This window comes from Vipera berus, assembly GCF_964194415.1.
Source record: "Vipera berus genome assembly, chromosome: 2".
Lineage (NCBI taxonomy): Eukaryota > Metazoa > Chordata > Lepidosauria > Squamata > Viperidae > Vipera > Vipera berus.
Genome location: NC_138203.1, coordinates 233,414,819 through 233,439,017, shown reverse-complemented (window position 1 = coordinate 233,439,017; position 24,199 = coordinate 233,414,819). Strand labels below are relative to the sequence as shown.

Genomic DNA, 24,199 nt, shown 5'->3' with positions numbered 1-24,199 from the left:
TGCCGGCCACATGACCACGGAGACGTCCTCGGACAAGCGCTGGCTCTTCGGCTTTGAAACAGAGATGAGCACCGGCCCCTAGAGTTGGAAACGACTAGCACGCATGTGCGGGGGAACTTTTACCTTTACCTTTATATATAAATCAATCAAGCATAATACCCCAAAACTGAGTTCTTTTATCCTTTACCTTGGGTTAATCTACTAAATCAATGGGGGTAAATATTGAAATGAGATTCTCCCCTCCCCCCCGAAAAAAATAATAAATTGAAAGTTTATTAGATTCATAGCACACTGGTATAAAATTGATAAAAACATGTTATAAAATGGTCCATAAATTCAAAACAGAATAAGTGAAGTAGTTGCACTGCAATTGTTTAAAATAATTAAATTGTGGAAATGGTAAACTAGGGACCAAAGAAGGCATAACTGATGGAAAAATGTACTAATTCAAATTAGCAGAAAGTTTATTAAATTCCAAACCTTTTCCAATGTAAGCATGTATAAATATTTTAAATAGTTAATGTTAACATTACTTACATGAAGATTCAAGATTCTTAGATAGTTTTCAGGTTTGGATGATAGTAGCAAAAGTACATAGAAAAGCTAATAAAGGAAAAGAGTTCTAAAGAAGAGACATTTTCACATCATTTCCAAATGGCCTCTTTCTGCATCTTGGGAGAAAGGGTTAAAAGCATAGAATTATACCATAGTACCCAATAAAAAGCTCTTGTTTTGTCTGGGGCATGAGATTCTATGATCTGACCACTGTGCTTTAGATATCACCACAAATTGCAATGGTCACTAGTTTTCATTCTTATTGGTTACTGGTTATGGCCTAGATAGAACCTATCACCTAAAACCCAAAATATATCAACAGATAATTAAGCTAAAACATTATACATTTTACACTTTTTAACATTCTTTCTAACTTACATCTGGATTGTACTGCTAGTAACCACGTTATAATTTAATCATTCCAAAGGTGTTATTGGCACCAGTCAAGAAGGCACTGGTGATTTCCACACGTCTTGTCAATACTGTTCTGTGTGAAGGATCATGGAACATCAGGCAATTCCTGAAGAAGGTGTAAGGGGATTGCCAAAATATTGACCCAATTAAATGAGATGTGAGCTGCCAGGATCACCACTAAGGAGATATGACTGACTGGATTGATATTATGCAGTTAGGGCCAATGTCTTCTGAAAATTATAAGCAATTTGCATTAGAAATGTGTGTGTGTGAGAGAGTATGTGCACAAGTATGTATGCAGAAATAAATATGTGCTTTCAGCTAACCTGCCAAAATTCCCAAATAAATTTCAAATTTTATGTAACATTTTAATTTTTTTCCTCTCAATTAGGAAAATATCCCCTTAGTGACTATCCTTTGTAATCCAGGCATAAAAGCTCGTCATTGGAACCAGATGTCAGAAATTGTTGGATATGATTTAACTCCAGATTCTGGAAGCACCTTAAGAAAAGTGTTAAAGCAGAATCTAACTCCTTACTTAGAGCAATTTGAAGTCATAAGTATGGGAGCAAGTAAGGTATGATAAAACACTAACTATTAAACTCAACATCTCAAGATCCAAGGGAATTAAATAATAAAACAATGTATTTCCTCTATGGTATAGGAATTTTCACTAGAAAAAGCAATGCATAATATGATGGAGACCTGGGATTCAATTTTCTTCCAAACTAGCTTATATCGTGAGACTGGAGTTAACATTCTGGCTGCTGTTGATGAAATCCAGGCAATTCTAGATGATCAGATTGTAAAAACACAAACAATGAGGGGATCACCATTCATTAAGCCATTTGAAAAACAAATGAAGGTATTTGCTTTCTCTAGTCTCTTTTAATTCTTTTAAACTGTTGACCCACATTTCTTGATAAATTTGCTCTGGACTGTAATCTTTAATCAAAGGTAATCAAAATATAATTTATAAAACAGTTGTAAGGTATTCATTACACACACACACACACACACACACACACACACTTCATACATTAAAAGGTGCAAATCTTTAAATCTTAAACTTACATTTTTTCTTAAATATTAGGTTAACAGAAAGATTTGAAGGGGTGCTTTAGTTTGATAAAAGTATGTATAAAGAGGCTACTTTCTTTCACTTTTCACTCTAAGCCAGACATGTCAAACACAAGTCCCGGGGGCCAGATCCGGCCCACAAAGTGGTTTCATGTGGCCCCAAAAGCCATCCTGGAAACAGTGAGGGAACGGTCCCCGCTGCCTTGACCCTGGCACAGAGACCCTCCTTCTGCCAGAGACTCCCAGATCTGTCCCACTCCTGCCCAGGCCCCCATAGGCACCCTTGATGCCAATGATGTAGAGCTGGCCATGCCCACCCAGTAGGCCATACGCACTCCAGCTGCGCCCACCCAGTAGGCCGCACCCACCCTGGCCATACCCACCCGGCCCCCTGAGGGCAATCACAATGCTGATGTGGCCCTCAATGAAATTGAGTTTGACACCCCTGCTCTAAGCCCTTATTCACCCATCTCATTCTGAGTAAGCAAAATAGGAGTCTGCAGAGACATAGTACACTCACAAAAGTAGTTCCTGGAGCTCCTGCTAAAACTTCAGAGCAAGATGAAGTGACAAAATAGATTTCATTTCCTCTGTGGCCGAAAACACTCTGTCAAGATAAAATATTGTTCCCTCATACTGTACATTCAGTTTAGTATTTGATTAACTGATTGATTGAGGGTCTTGCCCTTCCACTTGATTGAATGAGAATGGGAAATGGCACGCCAAATGATACAAAAGTAAGGTAAAGTAGGACAATGAAGACAGAGTTAAGATGATCAAGTAATTATTAAAACAAACATAATTTTCAAAATCTGGGTTCAAGAATTACATTTTAATCCTTTTCTAAAATTAGAGAAAGTGAGAATCACACCCAGTTCTTGGGTACATTGTGTCCCATCTTTCAGTTATTTGCAGATAAAACCTCTCTGTGGTAATGCCTGCATTCTAGGAATGCTGTTCTTAAAATATAAGATTTGCCTACTACTGTATCTTTTATTTAGATTCCCTCGAAAACTATCTCTTTACTCAGAATTGCCCACTCTCAATTATAGATGAGACTAGTAGCCCAATTTAAATGAATGGAAGAGAGTTTTCAATTTAATTTGACCATTATTCTGATTTTGACTTTGTCTTTCATAATATATGATATATATAGATACTCTGTGCTAAAATCTTAATGCATTTTTAGGAATGGGAAGAACGCTTAATCAGAATTCAAGAGACTATTGATGAGTGGCTAAAAGTGCAAGCTCAGTGGCTTTACTTGGAACCAATTTTTTCTTCAGAAGACATTATGCAACAAATGCCAGAGGAAGGGCGCCAGTTCCAGACTGTGGATAGGTATTGGAGAGATATTATGAAATACTGTATCAAAGATCCGAAGGTAAAGTAGTAGTGATGAGTCTGCTCTGATTAGGTGAAATAAGTATACCACCTATTTAAGCTGTGCACAAAACCTTTAAGGGACTTTTTGTTGTGATTCAGTGTCAGCCTGTGCTCCCAGCAGCTGAGTCCAATGAATCTGAGGAGGAGGAGGAGGGGTTTGGAGAGCCTTTGGTGTCAGAGGGAGGCTCTGATGCACTGCAGGACTCTCAGCCTGGCCCCTCCAGTCATGTTCCTCATGAGGCTCAACTGTGTGAGTATGAGGTGTCGGACTTAGATGAGTCACAGTGAATCTGTTCAGAGATGCTAGAAGCAGAAGGCAATCCAGCAGAGCAGAGCAGAGCAGAGAAAATCAATGAGGCAACTCAGTGAGAGGAGGAGAAGGCAATGAGAAGCCATGCCTTGGGACTGATAATAAAAGGAGAAGGTGTGGGCGGGGCTGGTTGCTGAAGGCAACTGTTTGGAGACATTCTAAGAGAATTCTGGTCTGTTCTTCCTACTTCTGCTTAACTCTTGTTTGTTGACTCTTGTTTGATATTTTGATTTATTTATTGAAGGAAATATTCTGTTGCTTTTTTGTTTGAACTGTAAATAAATTTGGGTTGGGTTTTTCCAGCCTATTGACTGTAAAAAGGAAAAAGGGATTGTCCCTGACACACAAACAGGGCCAGTCGTAGGCTGGAACAGAACACTTTTCTTTTGTGAAGTAGCCTGTTAATTGTAGTTGCAAAAAGCTATTACTGAAAGTCTTATTATACTATGTGAAACAGCAGAATGGCAGAAATTTATTTTTTTAAAAAAATCTGAGTATATTTCAAAAATATACCAGCTTTTTTATATGACAGGTGGCTACTTAATAATTGAGAAATCTACATAAAGAAAAAAAATTCTATTCCCAAATCTAAAAGTCAGATTTCACATGAAACAAAAATTAGTGTACAATTGATGAAAAATGACTTTGCACAATGGAATGTTTAATTATTTTTATCATTATTTCAAAATTACTAAAGGACGCTTAATGAAATAAGCTTTATAATCTATAATTATGATTCACTCACCAAAATTTCAAAAATAGAAATATTTTAGTGTTAATACAATAAAATTCCCCTTCATGGATTACTGCCTTGTCGTGGCGAAGGGGCTTGCGTAATTCAATGAAGCTATGAGCTATGCCGTGCAGGGCCACCCAAGACGGACAGGTCATAGCAGAGAGTTCTGACAAAACGTGATCCACTGGAGAAGGAAATGGCAAACCACTCCAGTATCTTTGCCATGAAAACCCTATGGACAGTACCAAAAGGCAAAACGATATGACGCTGGAAGATGAGCCCCTCAGGTCGGAAGGTGTCCAATATGCTACTGGGGAAGAGCAGAGGGCTAGTACTAGTAGCGCCAGAAAGAATGAAGCGACTGGGCCAAAGCCGAAAGGACGCTCAGCTGTGGATATGTCTGGTGGTGAAAGCAAAGTCCGATGCTGTAAAGATTTTTTCTCCATAGGAACCTGGAATGTAAGATCCATGAATCAAGGAAAACTGGATGTGGTCAAACAAGAGATGACAAGACTGAACATCGACATCTTAGGTATCAGCGAACTAAAATGGACAGGAATGGGTGAATTTAATTCAGATGACCATCAGGTATACTACTGTGGGCAAGAATCCTTCAGAAGAAATGGAGTAGCCTTCATAGTCAATAAAAGAGTAGGAAAAGCAATACTGGGATACAATCCTCAAAATGACAGAATGATCTCAGTTCGAATCCAAGGCAAACCATTCAATATCACAGTAGTCCAGGTCTATGCCCCAACCACCAGTGCTGAAGAGGATGAAATTGACCAGTTCTATGAAGCACTACAGCACCTTATAGAACTAACACCAAAAAATGATGTTCTTATCATCATGGGGGATTGGAATGCTAAAGTAGGAAGCCAAAAGATAACTGGAATAACAGGCAAGTTTGGCCTTGGAGTGCAAAATGAAGCAGGGCACAGGCTGATAGAATTCTGTCAAGAGAATACGATGGTCATAGCAAACACTCTTTTCCAACAACCCAAGAGACGGCTCTACACATGGACATCACCAGATGGTCAACACAGAAATCAGATTGACTATATGCTCTGCAGCCAAAGATGGAGAAGCTCTATACAGTCAGTAAAAACAAGACCAGGAGCTGACTGTGGCTCAGACCATGAGCTTCTCCTTGCAAAGTTTAGGCTTAAACTGAAGAAAGTAGGGAAAAGCACTAGGCCACTCAGGTATGAATTAAATCATATCCCTGTTGAATATACAGTAGAGGTGACAAATAGATTTAAGGAATTAGATCTGATAGACAGAGTGCCTGAAGAACTATGGACAGAGGTTCGCGACATTGTACAACAGGTAGCAACCAAAACCATCCCAAAGAAAAAGAAATGCAAGAAAGCAAAATGGCTGTCTGAGGAAGCTTTGCAAATAGCTGAGGAAAGGAGGGAAGCGAAAGGCAAGGGAGAAAAAGAAAGATACACCCAATTGAATGCAGAATTCCAGAGAATAGCTAGAAGAGATAAGAATGCCTTCTTAAATGAACAGTGCAAAGAAATAGAAGAAAATAATAGAATAGGGAGGACCAGAGATCTTTTCAAGAAAATTGGAGAAATGAAGGGAACGTTTAATGCAAAAATGGGCATGATAAAGGACCAAAATGGCAGGGACCTAACAGAGGCAGAAGAGATTAAGAAGAGGTGGCAAAATTACACAGAAGAACTATACAAGAATGAGCTTAACGTCCCTGATAATCACAATGAAGTGGTCACTGACCTCGAGCCAGACATCCTAGAATGTGAAGTGAAGTGGGCCTTAGAAAAGCTGAGCAACAACAAAGCTAGTGGAAGTGACAGTATTCCAGCTGAGCTATTCAAAATCTTAAAAGACAATGCAGTAAAAGTGCTACACTCAATTTGCCAGCAAATTTGGAAAACTCAACAATGGCCACAGGATTGGAAAAGATCAGTTTACATTCCAATTCCAAAGAAAGGCAGTGCCAAAGAATGTTCAAACTATCGCACCATTGCACTCATTTCTCATGCTAGTAAAGTCATGCTTAAAATCCTACAAGCTAGACTTCAGCAGTATGTGGATCGAGAACTACCAGAAGTGCAGGCAGGATTTCGAAGAGGCAGAGGAACTAGAGATCAAATTGCTAACATACGCTGGATCATGGAGAAAGCTAGGGAGTTCCAGAAAAACATCTACTTCTGCTTCATTGACTATGCTAAAGCCTTTGATTGTGTGGATCATAACAAACTGTGGCAAGTTCTTAAAGAGATGGGAGTACCAGACCATCTTATTTGTCTCTTGAGAAACCTATATGCGGGTCAAGAAGCAACAGTGAGAACTGGACACGGAACCACTGATTGGTTCAAAATTGGGAAAGGAGTCCGGCAAGGCTGTATACTGTCGCCCTGCCTATTTAACTTATATGCAGAGCACATCATGAGAAAGGCAGGGCTAGATGAATCAAAAGTTGGAATTAAGATTGCCGGAAGAAATATCAACAACCTAAGATACGCAGATGATACCACTCTAATGGCAGAAAGTGAAGAAGAACTAAAGAGCCTCTTGTTGCAGGTGAAGAAGGAGAGTGCAAAACTTGGGTTGAAACTTAACATTAAGAAAACCAAGATCATGGCATCTGGCCCTCTCAATTCCTGGCAAATAGATGGGGAAGAAATGGAGGTAGTGACAGATTTTATTTTCCTGGGCTCCAAGATCACTGCAGATGGGGACTGTAGCCAAGAAATTAAAAGACGCTTGCTCCTGGGGAGGAAAGCCATGGCAAATCTAGACAGCACACTAAAAAGCAGAGACATCACCCTGTCAACAAAAGTGCGTATAGTCAAGGCTATGGTCTTCCCAGTTGCAATGTATGGCAGTGAAAGTTGGACCATAAGAAAGGCTGAGCGCCAAAGAATTGAGGCCTTTGAACTATGGTGCTGGAGAAGACTCCTGCGAGTCCCTTGGACTGCAAGGCGATCAAACCGGTCAGTCCTAGAGGAGATCAATCCTGACTGCTCTTTAGAAGGCCAGATCCTGAAGCTGAAACTCAAATACTTTGGCCACCTAATGAGAAGGAAGGACTCACCGGAGAAGAGCCTAATGCTGGGAAAGATCGAGGGCAATAGAAGAAGGGGACGACAGAGAATGAGGTGGCTGGATGGAGTCACTGAAGCAGTAGGCGTGAGCTTAAATGGACTCCAGAAGATGGTAGAGGACAGGAAGGCCTGGAGGAATGTTGTCCATAGGGTCGCGATGGGTCGGACACGACTTCGCAGCTAACAACAACAACAACAACAATAAAATTGGCACTCTTAATCAATTCCTAAGTTTGATAATAGGCTGGGATGAAAGTGAACAAACCAAAACAGTCATCAGATAATACTGCTGTTAGTAGGAAACCAAGGTCCGAATTTGCGGCTCATTCAGTTCAGAATGGGATCACACTCTGATGTAAGGAGTGTCCAATTAACTGATGAATTGTCATGGTTGGTTTAGGGTTAGGATGTACAGCTGGTAATTGTGCAAATGTATTCCTTGACTGCTTGACTACTGCAAGGCAATGTCCAGAAACTTAACAAAATATGACAATTAGGTCGTGCATGTAGAGAGGTGGCTATAAATATCAATATAAATAATTATCGATTTCCACTAACAGTCTATTTTTTATTAATTTTTAATTAACTGATGCATGCTTAAACATTAATATTTGTCAGATGCCTGGCAAAATTTCTGAACTTAGAATTGTTTATAAATACTGCACGAATAACATTTTTGGTAGACGTATGGAAGAACATTACTTGCATCTTCAACTGTGTAGTGCTTTCAGCCACATGAAATTAATGAAAAAGTGTTTAGAAACAGTCTGAGGCTCTATGAAGAGCATGTTGGTGTATGTGTTTTTGCCACTTTTCAACATATGAAATTAGTAATAGGTTTTTCCAAGCCCTTGTTGCAAATGTACTTAGCAGTGTAATTGTTGGACAAGAAATTCTAGTCTAGGGTTTAGTTTTGTTTTCTCTTCTTTTTTAGGTTCTTGCTGCCACTTCATTGACAGGGTTGTTGGAAAAACTTCAGAACTGTAATGATCTTCTTGACAAAATCATGAAAGGATTGAATGCATATCTTGAGAAGAAGCGTCTCTTCTTTCCACGGTATGCTTCTGTTGTTCTTTAAAGCTGGAATAGATTATACATTAAAGTGGAATAGATTATACATTAAATTCATATTTTATGCAGACATACTTAACTATAGTAATTGATGCATTATTAATTTATTTTAGCTTTTTTTTCTTGTCTAATGATGAGATGTTGGAGATACTATCAGAGACTAAAGACCCTCTCCGTGTCCAGCCTCACTTGAAAAAGTGTTTTGAGGGCATTGCTAAACTTGATTTTCGACCAAATCTGGATATTAAGGCAATGTATAGCACTGAAGGTGAACGTGTGGAATTTATTTCAACTATTTCAACTTCTGAAGCTCGGGGAGCTGTTGAAAAATGGCTAATACAAGTTGAAGATCTTATGTTGAAGAGTATTCATGATGTTATTACAAGATCAAGACTGGTATATTTTCTGTTAAATATTTAGAATCTTATTTAGTTGATATGCACCATTATTAGATCTGACTAAATTGGATGTGTTCTCTCAGTCATTTTGAGGGAACCTACAGCTGAATAGATGGGAGAGTGAATAGATTTAGATAAGTCAATGGGAGGAGCTTGAAAGTTTTTTCTTCCACGTAGATTAAACTCAACTAGTAATCAATATCGAGATAGATTACAGTTAGCCAACTGTAATAAGTACTGTAGAACAAATTTCAGTAACCTCACTCAAAACTGCTTATTGTTTATAGCTGATGGTTATTAAAATGGACGTGGATATTCTGATCTTCACCTATTAGCCATTCCAAAAATGGGGGAAAGACTGGCTTAGCCTTGATATTGTAATGCTAATCTTTGGTTTTGCATTTTGTGAAATTAGTGGCTGGGTTCAATTTAGTATATTATTAATCATGATTACTCCTAAATAACACTGATAATTACCTTAGGTATATCCAGAAAGCCCAAGAAAGGATTGGGTGAGAGAATGGCCTGGGCAGGTAGTTCTATGCGTCTCACAAATGTTCTGGACAAGTGAAGTTCATGAAGCCATAGCTAGTGGCCCAGAGGTACTATCATGACTCATATTTTTTCTGATATTATTTTTGTATTATCTTTTTAGCCATGTTATATTTATTCTATGATGCTTATGATATTAAGTCTCTGTTGAATTAATGATGCCAGTTATATATGTAAATGAAATATAAAAGTCAACGCTCCATGAAGCAGAATTTTGCTTTTGGTGACTATATTTATATATCTATACAGTTTTGTTTTTGTCCTGTCAGATAATTTGTAATTGTTTTTCTTCTTGAACTTTTTCTCAACTTTCCAATCTAATTTATCCATATCTAGAAAAGTTTATGTCTCAAGGCTTTATTAATACTGGAGACTCTTACAGTACTAAATTCTCTAGTTATTTATCTCAGTAGTTTTAGAACAGTAACATCAATCCAACATTTGTTTTCTGGATATTGTAGTAGGGTTATAGAGCTACACTGATCCAAAATAGAAAAGGTGCTTTAAAGAGGAAGTATGTCTGCTTGCATGTCAACTCTAGAGCACCTTTTCTGACACCTTTTCTGTTTCAGATTTAAATGCAGATTCCTACAATTTAGTCATTAAGTAATAAGATTTCTAAAAATTAATTCCCGATTAATTTTTTTTTGGTACAAAAAATTATGTGCGTACGTGAAGGGAAAGTCAGAAATGTACATGACCAGCATTTGGTTATTAAAGTTATTATAGCGAAACTTGATGTTTGATGAAATTGGGAATAAAGAACAGAATAACACAGAGAAACTCTTATCTATTCACAGTAAAGTGTGTTTTATAGTTGAATTTTCCATTTTCATTGTTCAGGGTTTGAAGAATTATTATCAGGCTCTTCAACATCAGTTAAATGATATAGTAGAGCTGGTAAGAGGAAAGTTGTCTAAACAAACAAGGATTACATTGGGTGCTTTGGTCACTATTGATGTGCATGCTAGAGATGTTGTCATGGAAATGATTGAAAGTGGTATGTAACATAATTTGTATTCATCATCATAAAATAATACATACTGTTGTGTGCTTGACTTTTGCCTGCTTATTTAAGAAATTATTTTTTAAATTAATTATCTTTATTAAAATAATAATTCTGTCATCTTAGATAAGTCTTAATTATTTTTGGATTGTTTTCCTTTTCTGTTTTTTTGCTAAAAAATATTAGGTCTAAAACATATTCCTTCTTTATATTCCACTAGGTGTGTTAAAGGAGACAGATTTTCAGTGGCTTGCTCAGTTGCGATATTACTGGGAATATGATAATGTACGTGTGCGCATCATCAATTGCAATGTAAAATATGCTTATGAATATCTTGGCAATTCTCCTCGACTCGTTATTACTCCTCTCACAGACAGATGTTATCGAACTCTGGTAAGGTTTTAAAAATTCAGTTTCTAGTAAGGATTCTAAAAAATCAGTTAATTACAATAAATCCTAATTGTATTTGCATTTTTGAAGCTACCTTGAACAAATATTATTGTTCTCAGAATTTCTGGTATTAAAGAGTGAGATTGTAATACTCTACCCTTGTTCTTAAATTTATTAATTTAATAGAAGTATTGAATTCTCCTTTGCTGGATATTTTCATCTGTAGTTGAATGGATTCTTTAATTTGAATTCTTACATTGAGCAGAGAGTTGGAATCAAAGACCTAATGTTCTCTTTCAGCCCTATGATTCTAAGCAATGAAATTTATGTATAAGTAGTGTTCTCTAAGGGACGCGGTGGCTCAGTGGGTTAGGACGCTGAGCTTGTCGATCAGAAGGTCGGCAGTTTGGCGGGTCGAATCCCGAGTGCCGCATAACAGAGTGAGCGCCTGTTACTCGTCCCAGCTTCTGCCAACCTAGCAGTTCGAAAGCACGTAAAAATGCAAGTAGAAAAATAGGGACCACTACGGTGGGAAGGTAACAGCGTTCCGTGCGCCTTTGGCGTCTAGTCATGCCGGCCACATGACCACGGAGATGTCCTCGGACAAGCGCTGGCTCTTCGGCTTTGAAACGGAGATGAGCACCGGCCCCTAGAGTCGGAAACGACTAGCACGCATGTGCGGGGGAACCTTTACCTTACCTTTTAGTGTTCTCTAGATGTAGAGCAATTCCTCAAGTTATCTAATCCTGATGAAATACAATAACTGATTCTGATTAACTTCAAATAACATTGTGAAAAATGGCAAATATAAATGAGTTTGTTTTGAATTAGGAATCTGTTCTTGGAATAGCAAAAAAGCTATGCACTGCATTATTGATTCAAAGGAAATGACAGGTCTGGTCTGAAGTTAGCTATGCGATTACATATAATTTCATTAGTTCTCAAGTGTGATGGTTTACATTTTGAAATATTATCATTAATGTCTTTCTTTTAGATTGGAGCATTTTATTTAAATCTTGGTGGTGCTCCAGAAGGTCCGGCTGGGACAGGTAAAACAGAGACCACCAAAGATTTGGCTAAAGCTGTTGCGGTACAGTGTGTTGTCTTCAACTGCTCTGATGGCCTTGATTACCTAGCCATGGGGAAGGTAAATTGAAATTGCATTTTTAAAACTGTGATTTTAATTTTTAAAATATTCCCAGGTTTCATAAAAAGAAGAAATGCTTGTAAGTAATCCCACTTCATAGTTTGTTAGTAATTTTTTCATTCTCACAGGACTGAATGCAAAGTTTAGTAAATTCTATTTGTTTTTTAATTGGTTACATTAGGTATAACAATTTATTTATCTATTTAAAACTTGTATAACTGTCCATCTTAAAACCAAACTGTGGGAAGCTTACAATCCAAAAATAAAACAAAATATAACCAAAGAAACAATAAAACCAAAATCAGAAAAACCTGGCAGTACAACCACACAAGCTGCAATATTCTCATGTCACTGTAAGTTCACACTATCCCAATGCTTGGAGAAATAACCAGGTTTTAAATATTATTTCATGATCCCCATTCATTTACAAAATTAGACATCCTTTTAACACAACCAACAGATATGGTGGTATCTAAGACATATGGTCCCAACTAAATAACCAATTTCACCAGTTTAACACCTTATTGATTTGGAAGGTTTAGCTTGATAGCTATATAGCCTCTGGAATATAAATTGAGAGCAAACCTCACTCCTTACTAACACTGATGATGTTATCTAGTTTGGGTAATGAAACATCTGCAAGAAAACAACCAAGCTCCGAGAGTACCAAGGACCCCTCATTTCAACCCTGAGCTACAAATATTCTCCTTTATTGGTGTGTTAGGTTCTGAGGATCCTGACTCAGATGGTTAAATTATGTCAGCATGTTAAATTATATATTATTGCTGTGTCTGCTGTTTTGTCTTCAGTTTTTTAAGGGTTTAGCTTCTTCAGGAGCTTGGGCCTGCTTTGATGAATTCAATCGCATTGAACTGGAGGTACTGTCTGTGGTAGCCCAGCAGATTCTTTGCATCCAGAGAGCTATACAACAGAAGCTGGAGATATTTAATTTTGAAGGAACTGAACTGAGGCTTAATCCCAATTGTTTTGTTGCTATTACTATGAATCCAGGTTATGCAGGTCGCTCTGAACTACCAGATAATCTGAAGGTAAAATAGCAAAATAAATAGATTAATAGGGTAATTCAGATATACTTTTAAATAGCCATGTATTAAGACTGTGAGTGCTTCACCTAGAAAGGTGCATGTATTTCATATGCATAAAATAGGTAGTCATATAAACATCATGTGCCAATATATTACTTGTATACCACTTAACATTTCTAACAATAGATATGCATATAAATTAGTGAAAGTGGCAGTTGTCTTGAATGAATTAATAAACTAATAAATTGAAGATGGATATGATTTTCTGAGAATGGAAGAATTAGAGATCCTATAGTACTGTGTTTCCCTGAAAGTAAGACCTGGTCTTTCTTTCTTTTGGGCTCTGAAGTAAGCACTAGGACTTACTTTTGGGTATTGCTTACTTTTTACCGGTACCAGCAGGCTGCGAACACGCCCCGTCTTGTTTCTCTTTCATGCTCCTCTGCTGCCACGTGCAGGGAAACAAAAGAAGTTCCTGGGGGGAAAAAAGGTCAATCAATCAATTCCAACTTCTCACGAAAAAACATAGATCTCGCAAAGTTGGAATTGACTGATTGACCTTCCCCCCCACACAAACTTCTTTTGTTTCCCTGCATGCAGCAGCGGAGGAGCATGAAGAAGAAATGGGACAGTGCTGGAAGTCAGGCAAACAAAGGTATGCAATTCCTGGGGGAATTGAGGGCATCTGGGCAGTGGTGTGGCAAGCTCTCCAGCTCCACGGGGAAGGGGCAGCTGGCATGGGCACTGATGGCAGGACACCTGCTTGATACAGCACCCTCCCTCCTCGAGCCTTCGGTGCTCCCACCTGCCACTTTGGTGGTTCTGTAGGCAGAGCTGTGAAGAGGGCCAGGTGACCGAAAGCGCCAGCAGTCTGGCTTGAATGTGAAAGGAAATGGGCTAGGCAGGTGAGGGGGGAATCTGTCCACTTGTTCTGCGGCTGCTTTTGTCTGAGCCGCATTGGGCTCACCAATGGCACGGCCATGAGGCCGTGGAACAAGCCAGCCGGCGGTAAGGAACCGGTATACTGGCACATGGGTCAGATGGAGCCAAGCCTCATGGTAGTGGCATTGGGCACAACACGTGAGGTGGCAAATGGCCGTAGTCTGCAATAAATGGCCATGGCTGGCAGCAAATGGCCAAGGCAAACGGCCGTTTGCTGTCTCGTGCATCACACCCAGTGCTGCTGCCACGATGCCGTGGAACAAGCCAGGCAGTGGTAAGGAACCAGTATACCAGCATGTGGGTCAGATAGGGGGATCCCCCAAGCCTCATGGCAGCGGCAATGGGCGCAACGTGTCAGGCAGCAAACGGCTGCAGCCAGCCGAAATCAGCTATGGAACAAGCCGGGCGGCCATAAGCAACTGGCATACCATGGGTCAGATCCCCCCTCCCCCACCGGCTTTGCCTCGTCGCAGAGGTCTGCGCAGGCTCTTAAGTAGGGTTTACTTTTGGGGGAGGGCTTATATTAGGCCCATCCCCCCCAAAATCAGCTGGGGCTTCCTTTCAGGGGAGGGCTTACTTTCAGGGAAACACGGTAATATAAATTTTCTTTCTAGGACCAAGGTTGAAAAGCATTGCTCTATAGGCTTTTGAAATGATTCAGTCTGAAGTGAGCACTACTGCTTTATAAAAGAATGCTTACTGGTCACACACACATCTAAAATAAACCTTTACTGCAGAGCAATTTTATTACATGGCTTTTTATTGTGAAAGATTATAGATATTGCTCATACAAACTACAGTAATTTTGTGATACTCGTTTTCAGAGATCATAGCAATACATACATTTTTATTCTATTCTTTTAGGTTCTTTTCCGAACAGTTGCCATGATGGTTCCTAATTATGCCCTCATTGCTGAAATCTCTCTGTATTCTTATGGATTTCTGAATGCTAAGCCATTGTCTGTGAAGATAGTAATGACCTATAGATTGTGTTCAGAACAACTTTCATCTCAGTTTCATTATGACTATGGAATGCGTGCAGTCAAAGCAGTACTAATAGCTGCGGGTAACTTAAAACTAAAATTTCCAACAGAGAATGAAGATATACTGGTAAGAACTGCCTTGCAGTGTACAAATTTGAAATTAATGCATTCAGGTTAAGTGGATAGTTTTGCAATTAACCATAGATTAATTTTGCTTAATTAAGTTGCTTTTTCTGTTTTGTCAGCTTCTTCGATCAATTAAAGACGTAAATGAGCCTAAATTTTTGTCTCATGACATACCTCTATTTATGGGAATTACAAGTGATTTATTTCCTGGCATTAAGCTTCCTGAAGCTGACTACAGTGTGAGTATATTTGTAGAATTTTGTTTGCCAATAATATTTTTATTTTCCCTAATTAATAATTATTTGCTACATATGCAGAATGAAGACAAAGTTTTGAGTTGTAATTATGGTAAGAAAGTTTAGACCATTTCTGTGAAACAAAAATTCTTTCAAGTTCAATGTATTTGTAGAAGTTCTTTAACTTTTAATAATTAATGAAACACATTTCATTCTTTCAAAATGTGGCTTAATTTTGACATTTATGTCTTTGTTTCTAGAATAGTCTTTCTAGACTTTTGATAATCTAGCCCAGCTTTCTTGATAAATATGTTTTTCAATGTCATCATAATTTAAAAAGTCCAACTCCATTAGCAAACAACCAGAATAGCTGACCGATAGTATAATTCTATGCATGTCCACTCAAAAGTCACTCAAAAGTCAACTACAAAGGATGGTAGTTGAACACAATTAAACTCTTATTTAATATATTTAGGATTATTCAGTACATTATAAAGGATTGTGCAGTATGTTCACAGTCACTCATGCTTTGAGCAGTTCCTGATTAGATGATTGCAATACACTCTACATGTGGCTTCTTTTGAAGAGGACACTGAAGTCCATGGTGTGGGTAGTTATAGGTACACCATGGCACACTCAGGTTGTAGCAATACTTCACAAGCTGCACTGGCTTCAAATACACTATTGGATGCAGTTCAAGATGCTGATTACATTTGTAAAACCCTTCATGGCACAAAGGCAGACTATTTTCAGGACGGCCTATCTCTGAACATTTCTGCCCATTCCACAAGACCCAACAGATTGGAATTACTTTGGGCCTTCTATCTGAAACAAGCCATCTGATGTGATATAGAAAGCCTGTTTCTGTCATGGTGCCTACCCTATCAGAGATTCAGAGGCTTTGACCCTGTGGCCTTCTATAAGATTTTGAAAATATTTCTTGTCCTGGCCAATTGACAGTGGTATTAGTTGAGCCATTTTTTTAAGGCTTAGGTTACTAACTATGTTCCCTCTTGGATACATTGGGTTTTATTTCTATTTTGGGTTTTGCTTTTGGTTATTCTTTATTTTTAATCCAACATTAGCTACCTTCTGGAGTTGTAATAAACAGGATGAGAGGCCATTACAAATTGAATAAATAAATCTAATAAATTGATTAAAGAAACAAATGTGACTTACCTCAGTGTTAATTTTCTTTCCAGGGCCATTCTTAATATATTCTTGATATCGAGTAATGTTATATTTCGAATTATATTATTCAATTATATTCAAGAAATGAAAATATAGAATTTATTTTTTAAAACTGTATTTCAGGATTTTCTGGAATGTGCAAACGAATGTTGTAAAGAGCATAATGTTCAGCCTGTTAAAGTTTTTCTAGAAAAGATGATACAGACTTATGAAATGATGATAGTTAGACATGGGTAAGTAAATTTATAATAAGTAACCTTCATAAGTATTTGTTATGGTTTCACCAATATAATAGTTGGTTTACAGGAGAAAATGTTAATTGCAATACAACTAAGAATAATGTAAGGTTATCCCATTGGGGATCAGATAAAAGTGATATGACTGGGATGGATAGGAGAAAGATGATGCCATACCATGTGTATGCTGTGGTTAGATGCAAGGGTCATAGAAAACAAGAAGCTTAACTTTTCCATTATATAATGACAATAGAAGAAGATTTAACCATGCTAGTATAGGTGATGAATGTACTCAGGGTTACTTCATAACTTCAATCTAAATAATAATGATGATGATGATGATGATGATGATGATGATGATGATGATGATGATGATGTTGGAAGGACCTTGGAGGTTATCTAGTCCAACCCCTTCCTCAGGCAGGAAACCCTATACCATTTCGGACAAATGGCTGTCCAGTCTCTTCTTAAAACTTCCAGTGTTGGAGCATTCACAGCTTCTGGAGGCAGGTTGTTCCACTGATTAATTGTTCTAACTGTCAGGAAGTTTCTCCTTAGTTCTAGGTTGTTTTTCTCTTTGGTTAGTTTCCATCCACTGCTTCAGGTGCTTTGGAGAATAGCTTGACTTCATTTTTTTCTCACTTTCCACTTTCTCACATTCTTTTTTAAATATAAGGCAACAAAACAAACCATTCCATTCCATTACATGATCACAGTTGTATGAACTTGCACTATTCTGTTGTAATTCACTCCTGGATATTAGCCAGGTTTTAAGTGTATTCTGTTTAGAGAAATAAGTCAGTCCAGCTTTTGGAACAAAGCAGATAGAGAGGAGTCAGGGGTAAGAATAAAACAGTAATATAATATAATTTCTTTTGGTATTAATAACATTTATTACAATATTTCTTGGTTTGGGGCATGTTTTTTATCATATTCAAGAGACCCAATGGAGTAAACCTAATAAGATTGGTCCATACAGTGAGTTAAATGTTAAAGTGACAATACTATGTGAAAAACTCAGAACTCTGAATTATAATGTATTTGTTTAAGGAAATTCAAGTTTGTATTAAAAGTGAAAAAGATATTTGGACATGGCAAAATGCCATGGTATGCAAAATGATATATTTAACTATTTGTCTAAAAGTGATTCTCCTAAACAATCTTGCCATGTTGTCAAAGACAGAGTAAAGAAGATGAATGATTAAGAAAAGGGGCAGTTGGAACTATGGCTGATTTTATAAATGTATGCTGTTGTAAGGAGTTCAACATAGGGAGTCTATTATTGGATTCACATAGTATTCCAAAGCAGTGCAAAATCTGGCACATTATGACTTTAGTGCAATATGTAATAAGTCAGACATACCTCTATAACTGTACCTAATGTATGATCACCTTGCATTTTTGGAAAAAAGTGTGAAAGAGATCTTCCAATGGAAAAGTGAATGGATATATGCAGCTTGCATACATGCAAAAGAGTACTGTAAAACACTATGAGACTGTATATAAGGCTAAATGCTATTGCTATTGCTATGACTGAGCTGTTGGAATTGGGATTCATTATTTATTTGATTAATGTGATCACCTGGTGATAAAAATATGTCCATAAAATACATTATATGTATATAGTGTAAATATAAAAGAAACAAACAATAAAATAAGCACAATGATACATTAAACAAACTCTTGACAAGCAATAGTATTCCTTCACATCCCAAAAGACTGTCTGAATTAATTGGGATTTTAATAAGTTATGGAAAACCAGTAGAGGCTGACTGATGTTCTGGAGGGACACTATTCCGCTTGAAAAATTCAGCTGGTTTTCCTTATTGTAACTTCGTAAAAACTCAGTGTGCTCCTGCTCTCTCATTCTTTCCTTTTCTATAATTCCATTTTCACTTTTATGGCAATAAATGGGTATAGATTTCTTCAGGATTAATTATGTGAATAATCCCTTTGCTTTTCTGGGCTGAAAAAAAAATGCTGAAAAACAACTTTTATTTTACCAGGTTTATGCTTGTAGGAGAGCCTTTTTCTGGCAAGACCAAAGTTCTGCATGTATTAGCAGATACACTTTCCTTAATGAACCAGCATGGGTATGGAGAAGAAGAAAAGGTAATACACAGAACTGTCAATCCAAAAGCTATTACTATGGGACAACTCTTTGGACGATTTGATCCAGTATCTCATGAGGTAAACATTATACATTCCTTAAGGCTTAGATTACGAAAATGTACCTTATAGTTTTGATCAATCTAAATCTTCAGGTAGGGTAGCTTCATGAAATTGCTAATGTGTACTTGTATATTTTTGTGCACGTTTCAGAAAATGTTCCAAATACAAATTAAAGTGAAGAAGATCAATCCTTTTTTATTTGAGTAGTTAAGGCTACCCATCTTATCAATTGTATAATTAAAATGTAACATAGCAAAACATAACTGTCCACACAAGGCAATAAGAATGACATATTTTTAGGCTTCACAAACACCCTAACCTAGCAGCACAGGCAGATATTAAGGGGCTGCCCGGACACTTGGAGAGCGGGAGTCATACATATCTCCATGGGAATGGTATTCTAGAGGGTGGAAGTGTTTTAATGAAATTTATCAAGTCACTGCACAATTGTCAGCAATCATGGAGAAAAATTCTTAACCTTAGTTTGATCATTTAATAGTATATGTAGTTTGCTGACTGTCAATTTAATATGGTATGTGTTTGAAACACGACTAGTTGCGCATATATACATATATTCGCAAATCAGTGTACATGTTAGGTCATTATAAGCAATTAAAGTTTCCTTATGTCTCTCTTCTTCATTCTAGTGGACAGATGGCATAGTTGCCAATACTTTTCGAGAATTTGCTTTAACTGAAACACCTGACCGCAAATGGGTTGTTTTTGATGGTCCTATTGATACTCTTTGGATAGAAAGTATGAATACTGTGTTGGATGACAACAAAAAGGTAATGCTGTTAATTACATTGGATTGCTGGGTGGGGGTAGGGATTGCATTAGCTTCCAAATTATCTGCTTCTTCCAATTATTGTATACATATACTGTACTTAATTTTCAGTTAAACAGAATTTAGGAAGTTTATTTTTTCTATTATTTATGTTTTAATTATTCATATAATGTAAAAAGAAAAGTTCAATTATATTTCAGCAACAATCTTCATTGTGCCTATTTTGAAAAAAGACTTTGCAGTACAATATGTATTATAACTCACATTTTTAAAAATACGTTAAAGAAAAGGGAATGCATGATTAAAAAAATAAAAAAGGATTGAATACAAACAACTGCAGAAAAGGAAATGAAAACAATTAGTTCATGTGTTGAGCAAGAATGTAACAACCAAGTGTTTTGTAAAAGCTTTCTATTATAAACCCCAGGGCTTTTTTTCTCATAGAAAGCTCAGAACGGAGTTCCGGCACCTTTTTTGGATGGAACCTTGTAGGGTAGGCAAGGCAGGTTGTATAACATGTGTGAGTTCCGGCACCTTTTTGTTTTACAAAAAAAGTACTGATAAACCCTATCTTTTAAAAATACTCACGAAGCTTGTCCTTTAATAACATATTAAGATTTACCATTTCTACTAGTAAAAGCAACAGAACTGCTGTCATGGGCTGCATACAGCAAACCTGTCACATTATTGTATTCCTCCTCAGGACAAGTTTCAAGGCATGAAAAATCTTACAAAAACTATGGTGATTTTTATGTTTAGCTATGCTGAATGCATCTACTAGGTTGGCCTTAGCTTGAGACACTTTCTTTCTCAACCCAAGGTTGGCAGAATCCTTTATAAAAGGATTGCACACATATAATTTAGATTTTTTTTGGTATCTGTTTTTGTTTGCAGCTATGTTTGATGAGTGGAGAAATTATTCAAATGTCACCTCAGATGAGCCTCATCTTTGAGGCTATGGATCTATCTCAGGCTTCAGTAAGTTAAAACCAAGTTAAAATAGTTTTCTGAATCTGAAATTGGTACCAGAATGAGATTCTAAAAATATATTTATTATTCTGCTGTAGCCAGCTACAGTCAGTCGATGCGGAATGATTTATTTAGAGCCTTTGCAGTTGGGATGGAAGCCACTTGTTACTTCATGGTTGAGCACACTTCCCGAACCCCTGAATGAAAAGGAATTCCAAGACTTGTTTGAAGACCTTTTTGATTGGTTAGTACCTCCTGCTTTGCGAGTTCGTCGGAAACAGTGCAAGGTAATTTGGCATTCTCTAGGAAAATGATTTAATCAGCCTATTTTTATTGACAGACTCGTATCTTGGTGAAGGCAGGTTTCTAGTTCAAAGATATGAATAAACTGCTTGAGTATAGGGAGAACTCATTTAGCAACCACAATAAGGACCAGTACCTTAGTATGTTGTTAAGCAAAGCAGTCATTAAGTGCAAACAAACTGCTCAATGACCTCAGTTTAGCTTTCCTTTCCTTTACAGACCTGCGAAGATCATAAATGCAAGGACTGATCATAAAGTTACTTTTTTATTACTATCATAACTTCAGTTACTAAACAAGGCAACTGCTAAATGAGGACTACTTATACTAAGACTGGTTTTTTGAATCTTGCTCCTAGTTCTGCCAGAACTCTCAAATATTGTTTGCTATTATCCATAATAACTGCTGGAGATTATTTCTTGGGTTGGAAGGTTCTGGCCTTACTTACCTGTAGGGATGAGTTCAAATGATGTTGACTTCTGTTTCACCCTGTGTCTGCTAGGCTCTATCCATGCCCCCAACCCTCATTTTTTAAACATCTGCATGAAACTGCTGGAGGAAGTACAGTAATCTAAAAATTGTAACTATCCAATTATATGGATAGTTCAACCTCTGTTCCATTATCTATTATGCAAATGTAACCTACATCGTCAAATTAAGCTGGGAAGGGATAATGTGTTGATATGAATGGAACCTTAGAAATGAATGGATAGAAAACTCCCAAAGAATCAGTTACTCTGTAAACAGTTTGCATGCTACCTGTCAGAATCCATTTATATCACATTCATAAATGTATGTTTAAAACATTATCCCCGCCCCCTGGATTGTGCCATCTCCCGAGAAAGGAGGAGCAGATGTGGATTCAGCCTGCCTTAGGTTATTTCAAAGGCCAAGGGAAACCTTTTGAACTGGGGGAACAAAGGGGAGGGTTAGGGAAGAAGGCATCTGTCCTGTGTCTCCATTTGAACCTGTAAAGGAAGATGGCAATAACCGTAAAGATCCTAAGTTCCCTTTTTCCCACGAAAGGGATGACACGAAGTAAATGATGGGGGGCTGACCAAATGGGGTTGAGGGAAGGGGGGGTTAAACCGGGAACTCTTTATAAAGTTTCAATCTGCAAAACAATACCAGGTCCTATCTTGTATTTCCACAACCAAACATGTCCTAGTAAAAAATCCTTTTGGACTAGAACTGACTCCAAGAGTTTTTGTTTTCCTAAGACTTGGATTGGGGTGGGTCCTGACACTACCCATGTCAACAAGTGAGTCCACATGGACAGCAAAATAAAAATAAAAATCACAATCAGCCATATAAAAATTAAAATTAGCAGCTGCTGAAGGTAAAAAATTAAGAGACACCAACCTAGACAGGAGACTCGTCTCTTCACACACTTGGGGCCTCAGGCCTTGGACACATAACCAGTTCTTTTGTGCCTGGTTACAAAGGCCATCAAGACTGTGGCCATTCTAATCTCCCCAGGCAAAATATTTCATTGGACAGGTGTCAGATCAGAAAAGGCATGTCTCCTGGTCTGACCAACCAGCATTTCATAGCTGTGGATAATTTTAATTTGTATGACTTAAGGTTTTCTGTACATTCACTATGATGCTCTGTTACAAAAAATAATAAAAGTTATTTGTTGAGTAAGTTTTACGAGTAATTAAGAGAGAAGCTACATGAAATAAAAACAATTATAAACTTTTAATAAAATATTATAATAATATCACTTGAATCATATCTGTAGCTGTTCAAATATGCACTCTTAAAACATAAAATATGGTCAAACCTAATAGTACAATAATTATGATAGAAATTTCTATATATGTTCTGCACAAGTACATATATACTGTTACTCTTCTTCTCTTACAGGAGTTAGTTCCCACCAGCAATAGCAATAATGTGGTATCTCTCACACGGCTGTTGGAAATACTGTTGTGTCACAAAGCAAAAAAAGATCCAAGCAATAAAAATATCCATAAATGGGTTACGGTTGGTCTCATAATTTAATATATGTTTTAACCTTAAAAATTGGTTATAATTTTTTTGTTAAATTTCACCCTTTGAGTTAATGTAAGAGAAAGTATAAAATATTGTGTTACTATAGATAAATAATGCGCACTTCAAATATTTTATCTGGAAATTTGCTATAACTGTAGCAAATGTATTGAAATTAGAATAATTATATTTAGTTACTAATTTCTCCATGAGCATATTTTATGAAATACAAATTATTTATTTATTCTTTTGGAAGGGTTGTTTTGCTTTTGCTATGATTTGGTCTATTGGAGCAACCTGTGATAGTGATGGTCGGATTATATTTGATAACTTTATGAGAGATATTGTCATAGGAAAGTTGGATGAACATCCAATACCAGCAGGCATAGGAAAATGGGAACATCCATTTGAAGAAAAAGGATTGGTATATGATTATATGTTTGAGGTATGGAATCTGCTTTAGACTAATTGATAATTATTTTAATTTGTTACATTTGTTCTCATATTTGCTCTATAAGAAAGAAACAAATCATCACTAATATTAGCTTTCATTAAACACTAGTATATGTCTCAGGATAATCTGTGCATATGATCAAGTGTTGAAAAATTCATGAAAGATGTAATACATTTTTAAGTAATTGTCTTTAAGACAAACCTCTTTAATATTATCCCTTTCTGTACTAATAGAAGAAGAAATAGGTAAAATCTTCCTTCCCATCTAGCTTTTATAGGAAGTAGTAGTGAGAAGCTATTGATATGGGGGACATGGGGTGGAGGAATGTTTGAAAAAGTTTAGTTTGCAGTCAAGAAAATACGTTTCTTCATTTTTTCTAGAGCAGGGTTTCCCAAACTATGAGGCATGCCTACCTCTCTTGAGGAGGTACAGACAGAGTACAGGGAAAGTGTGAAGAATCTCTTTATTGTACATTGTTACAATAAATTTATCTTTCCCAAAGTTACATTATATTGCTTTTATTGTTTATGTTGATTTATATTTGTGTTTTTTAAGGGAAGTATTACGCTAAAATGAGTTGAGATGGCAAAAAGTTTAGGAATCCTTGTTCTAGACTAGAGAATAGGGTTTAGAGAA

The 24,199-nt window shown here is 37.1% G+C and overlaps 1 protein-coding gene across 1 annotated transcript in view; it reads left to right on the top strand.

The window, feature by feature from the left end:
• DNAH12 (dynein axonemal heavy chain 12) overlaps window positions 1–24,199 on the top strand; it is a gene marked incomplete at its 5' end in the record, with an annotated part of 110,800 nt that overhangs the window by 16,228 nt on the left and 70,373 nt on the right. The window contains 19 exons of the mRNA XM_081316993.1: window positions 1,361–1,546; window positions 1,634–1,834; window positions 3,239–3,433; window positions 8,496–8,617; window positions 8,746–9,028; window positions 9,513–9,632; window positions 10,426–10,582; window positions 10,809–10,981; window positions 11,973–12,125; window positions 12,935–13,174; window positions 14,978–15,223; window positions 15,342–15,461; window positions 16,773–16,882; window positions 18,892–19,075; window positions 19,705–19,845; window positions 20,739–20,822; window positions 20,912–21,100; window positions 22,984–23,103; window positions 23,366–23,554. Of these exons, the coding sequence (XP_081173119.1) occupies window positions 1,361–1,546; window positions 1,634–1,834; window positions 3,239–3,433; window positions 8,496–8,617; window positions 8,746–9,028; window positions 9,513–9,632; window positions 10,426–10,582; window positions 10,809–10,981; window positions 11,973–12,125; window positions 12,935–13,174; window positions 14,978–15,223; window positions 15,342–15,461; window positions 16,773–16,882; window positions 18,892–19,075; window positions 19,705–19,845; window positions 20,739–20,822; window positions 20,912–21,100; window positions 22,984–23,103; window positions 23,366–23,554 (3,213 nt within the window). The remainder of the gene's footprint in view (window positions 1–1,360; window positions 1,547–1,633; window positions 1,835–3,238; window positions 3,434–8,495; window positions 8,618–8,745; window positions 9,029–9,512; window positions 9,633–10,425; window positions 10,583–10,808; window positions 10,982–11,972; window positions 12,126–12,934; window positions 13,175–14,977; window positions 15,224–15,341; window positions 15,462–16,772; window positions 16,883–18,891; window positions 19,076–19,704; window positions 19,846–20,738; window positions 20,823–20,911; window positions 21,101–22,983; window positions 23,104–23,365; window positions 23,555–24,199) is intronic.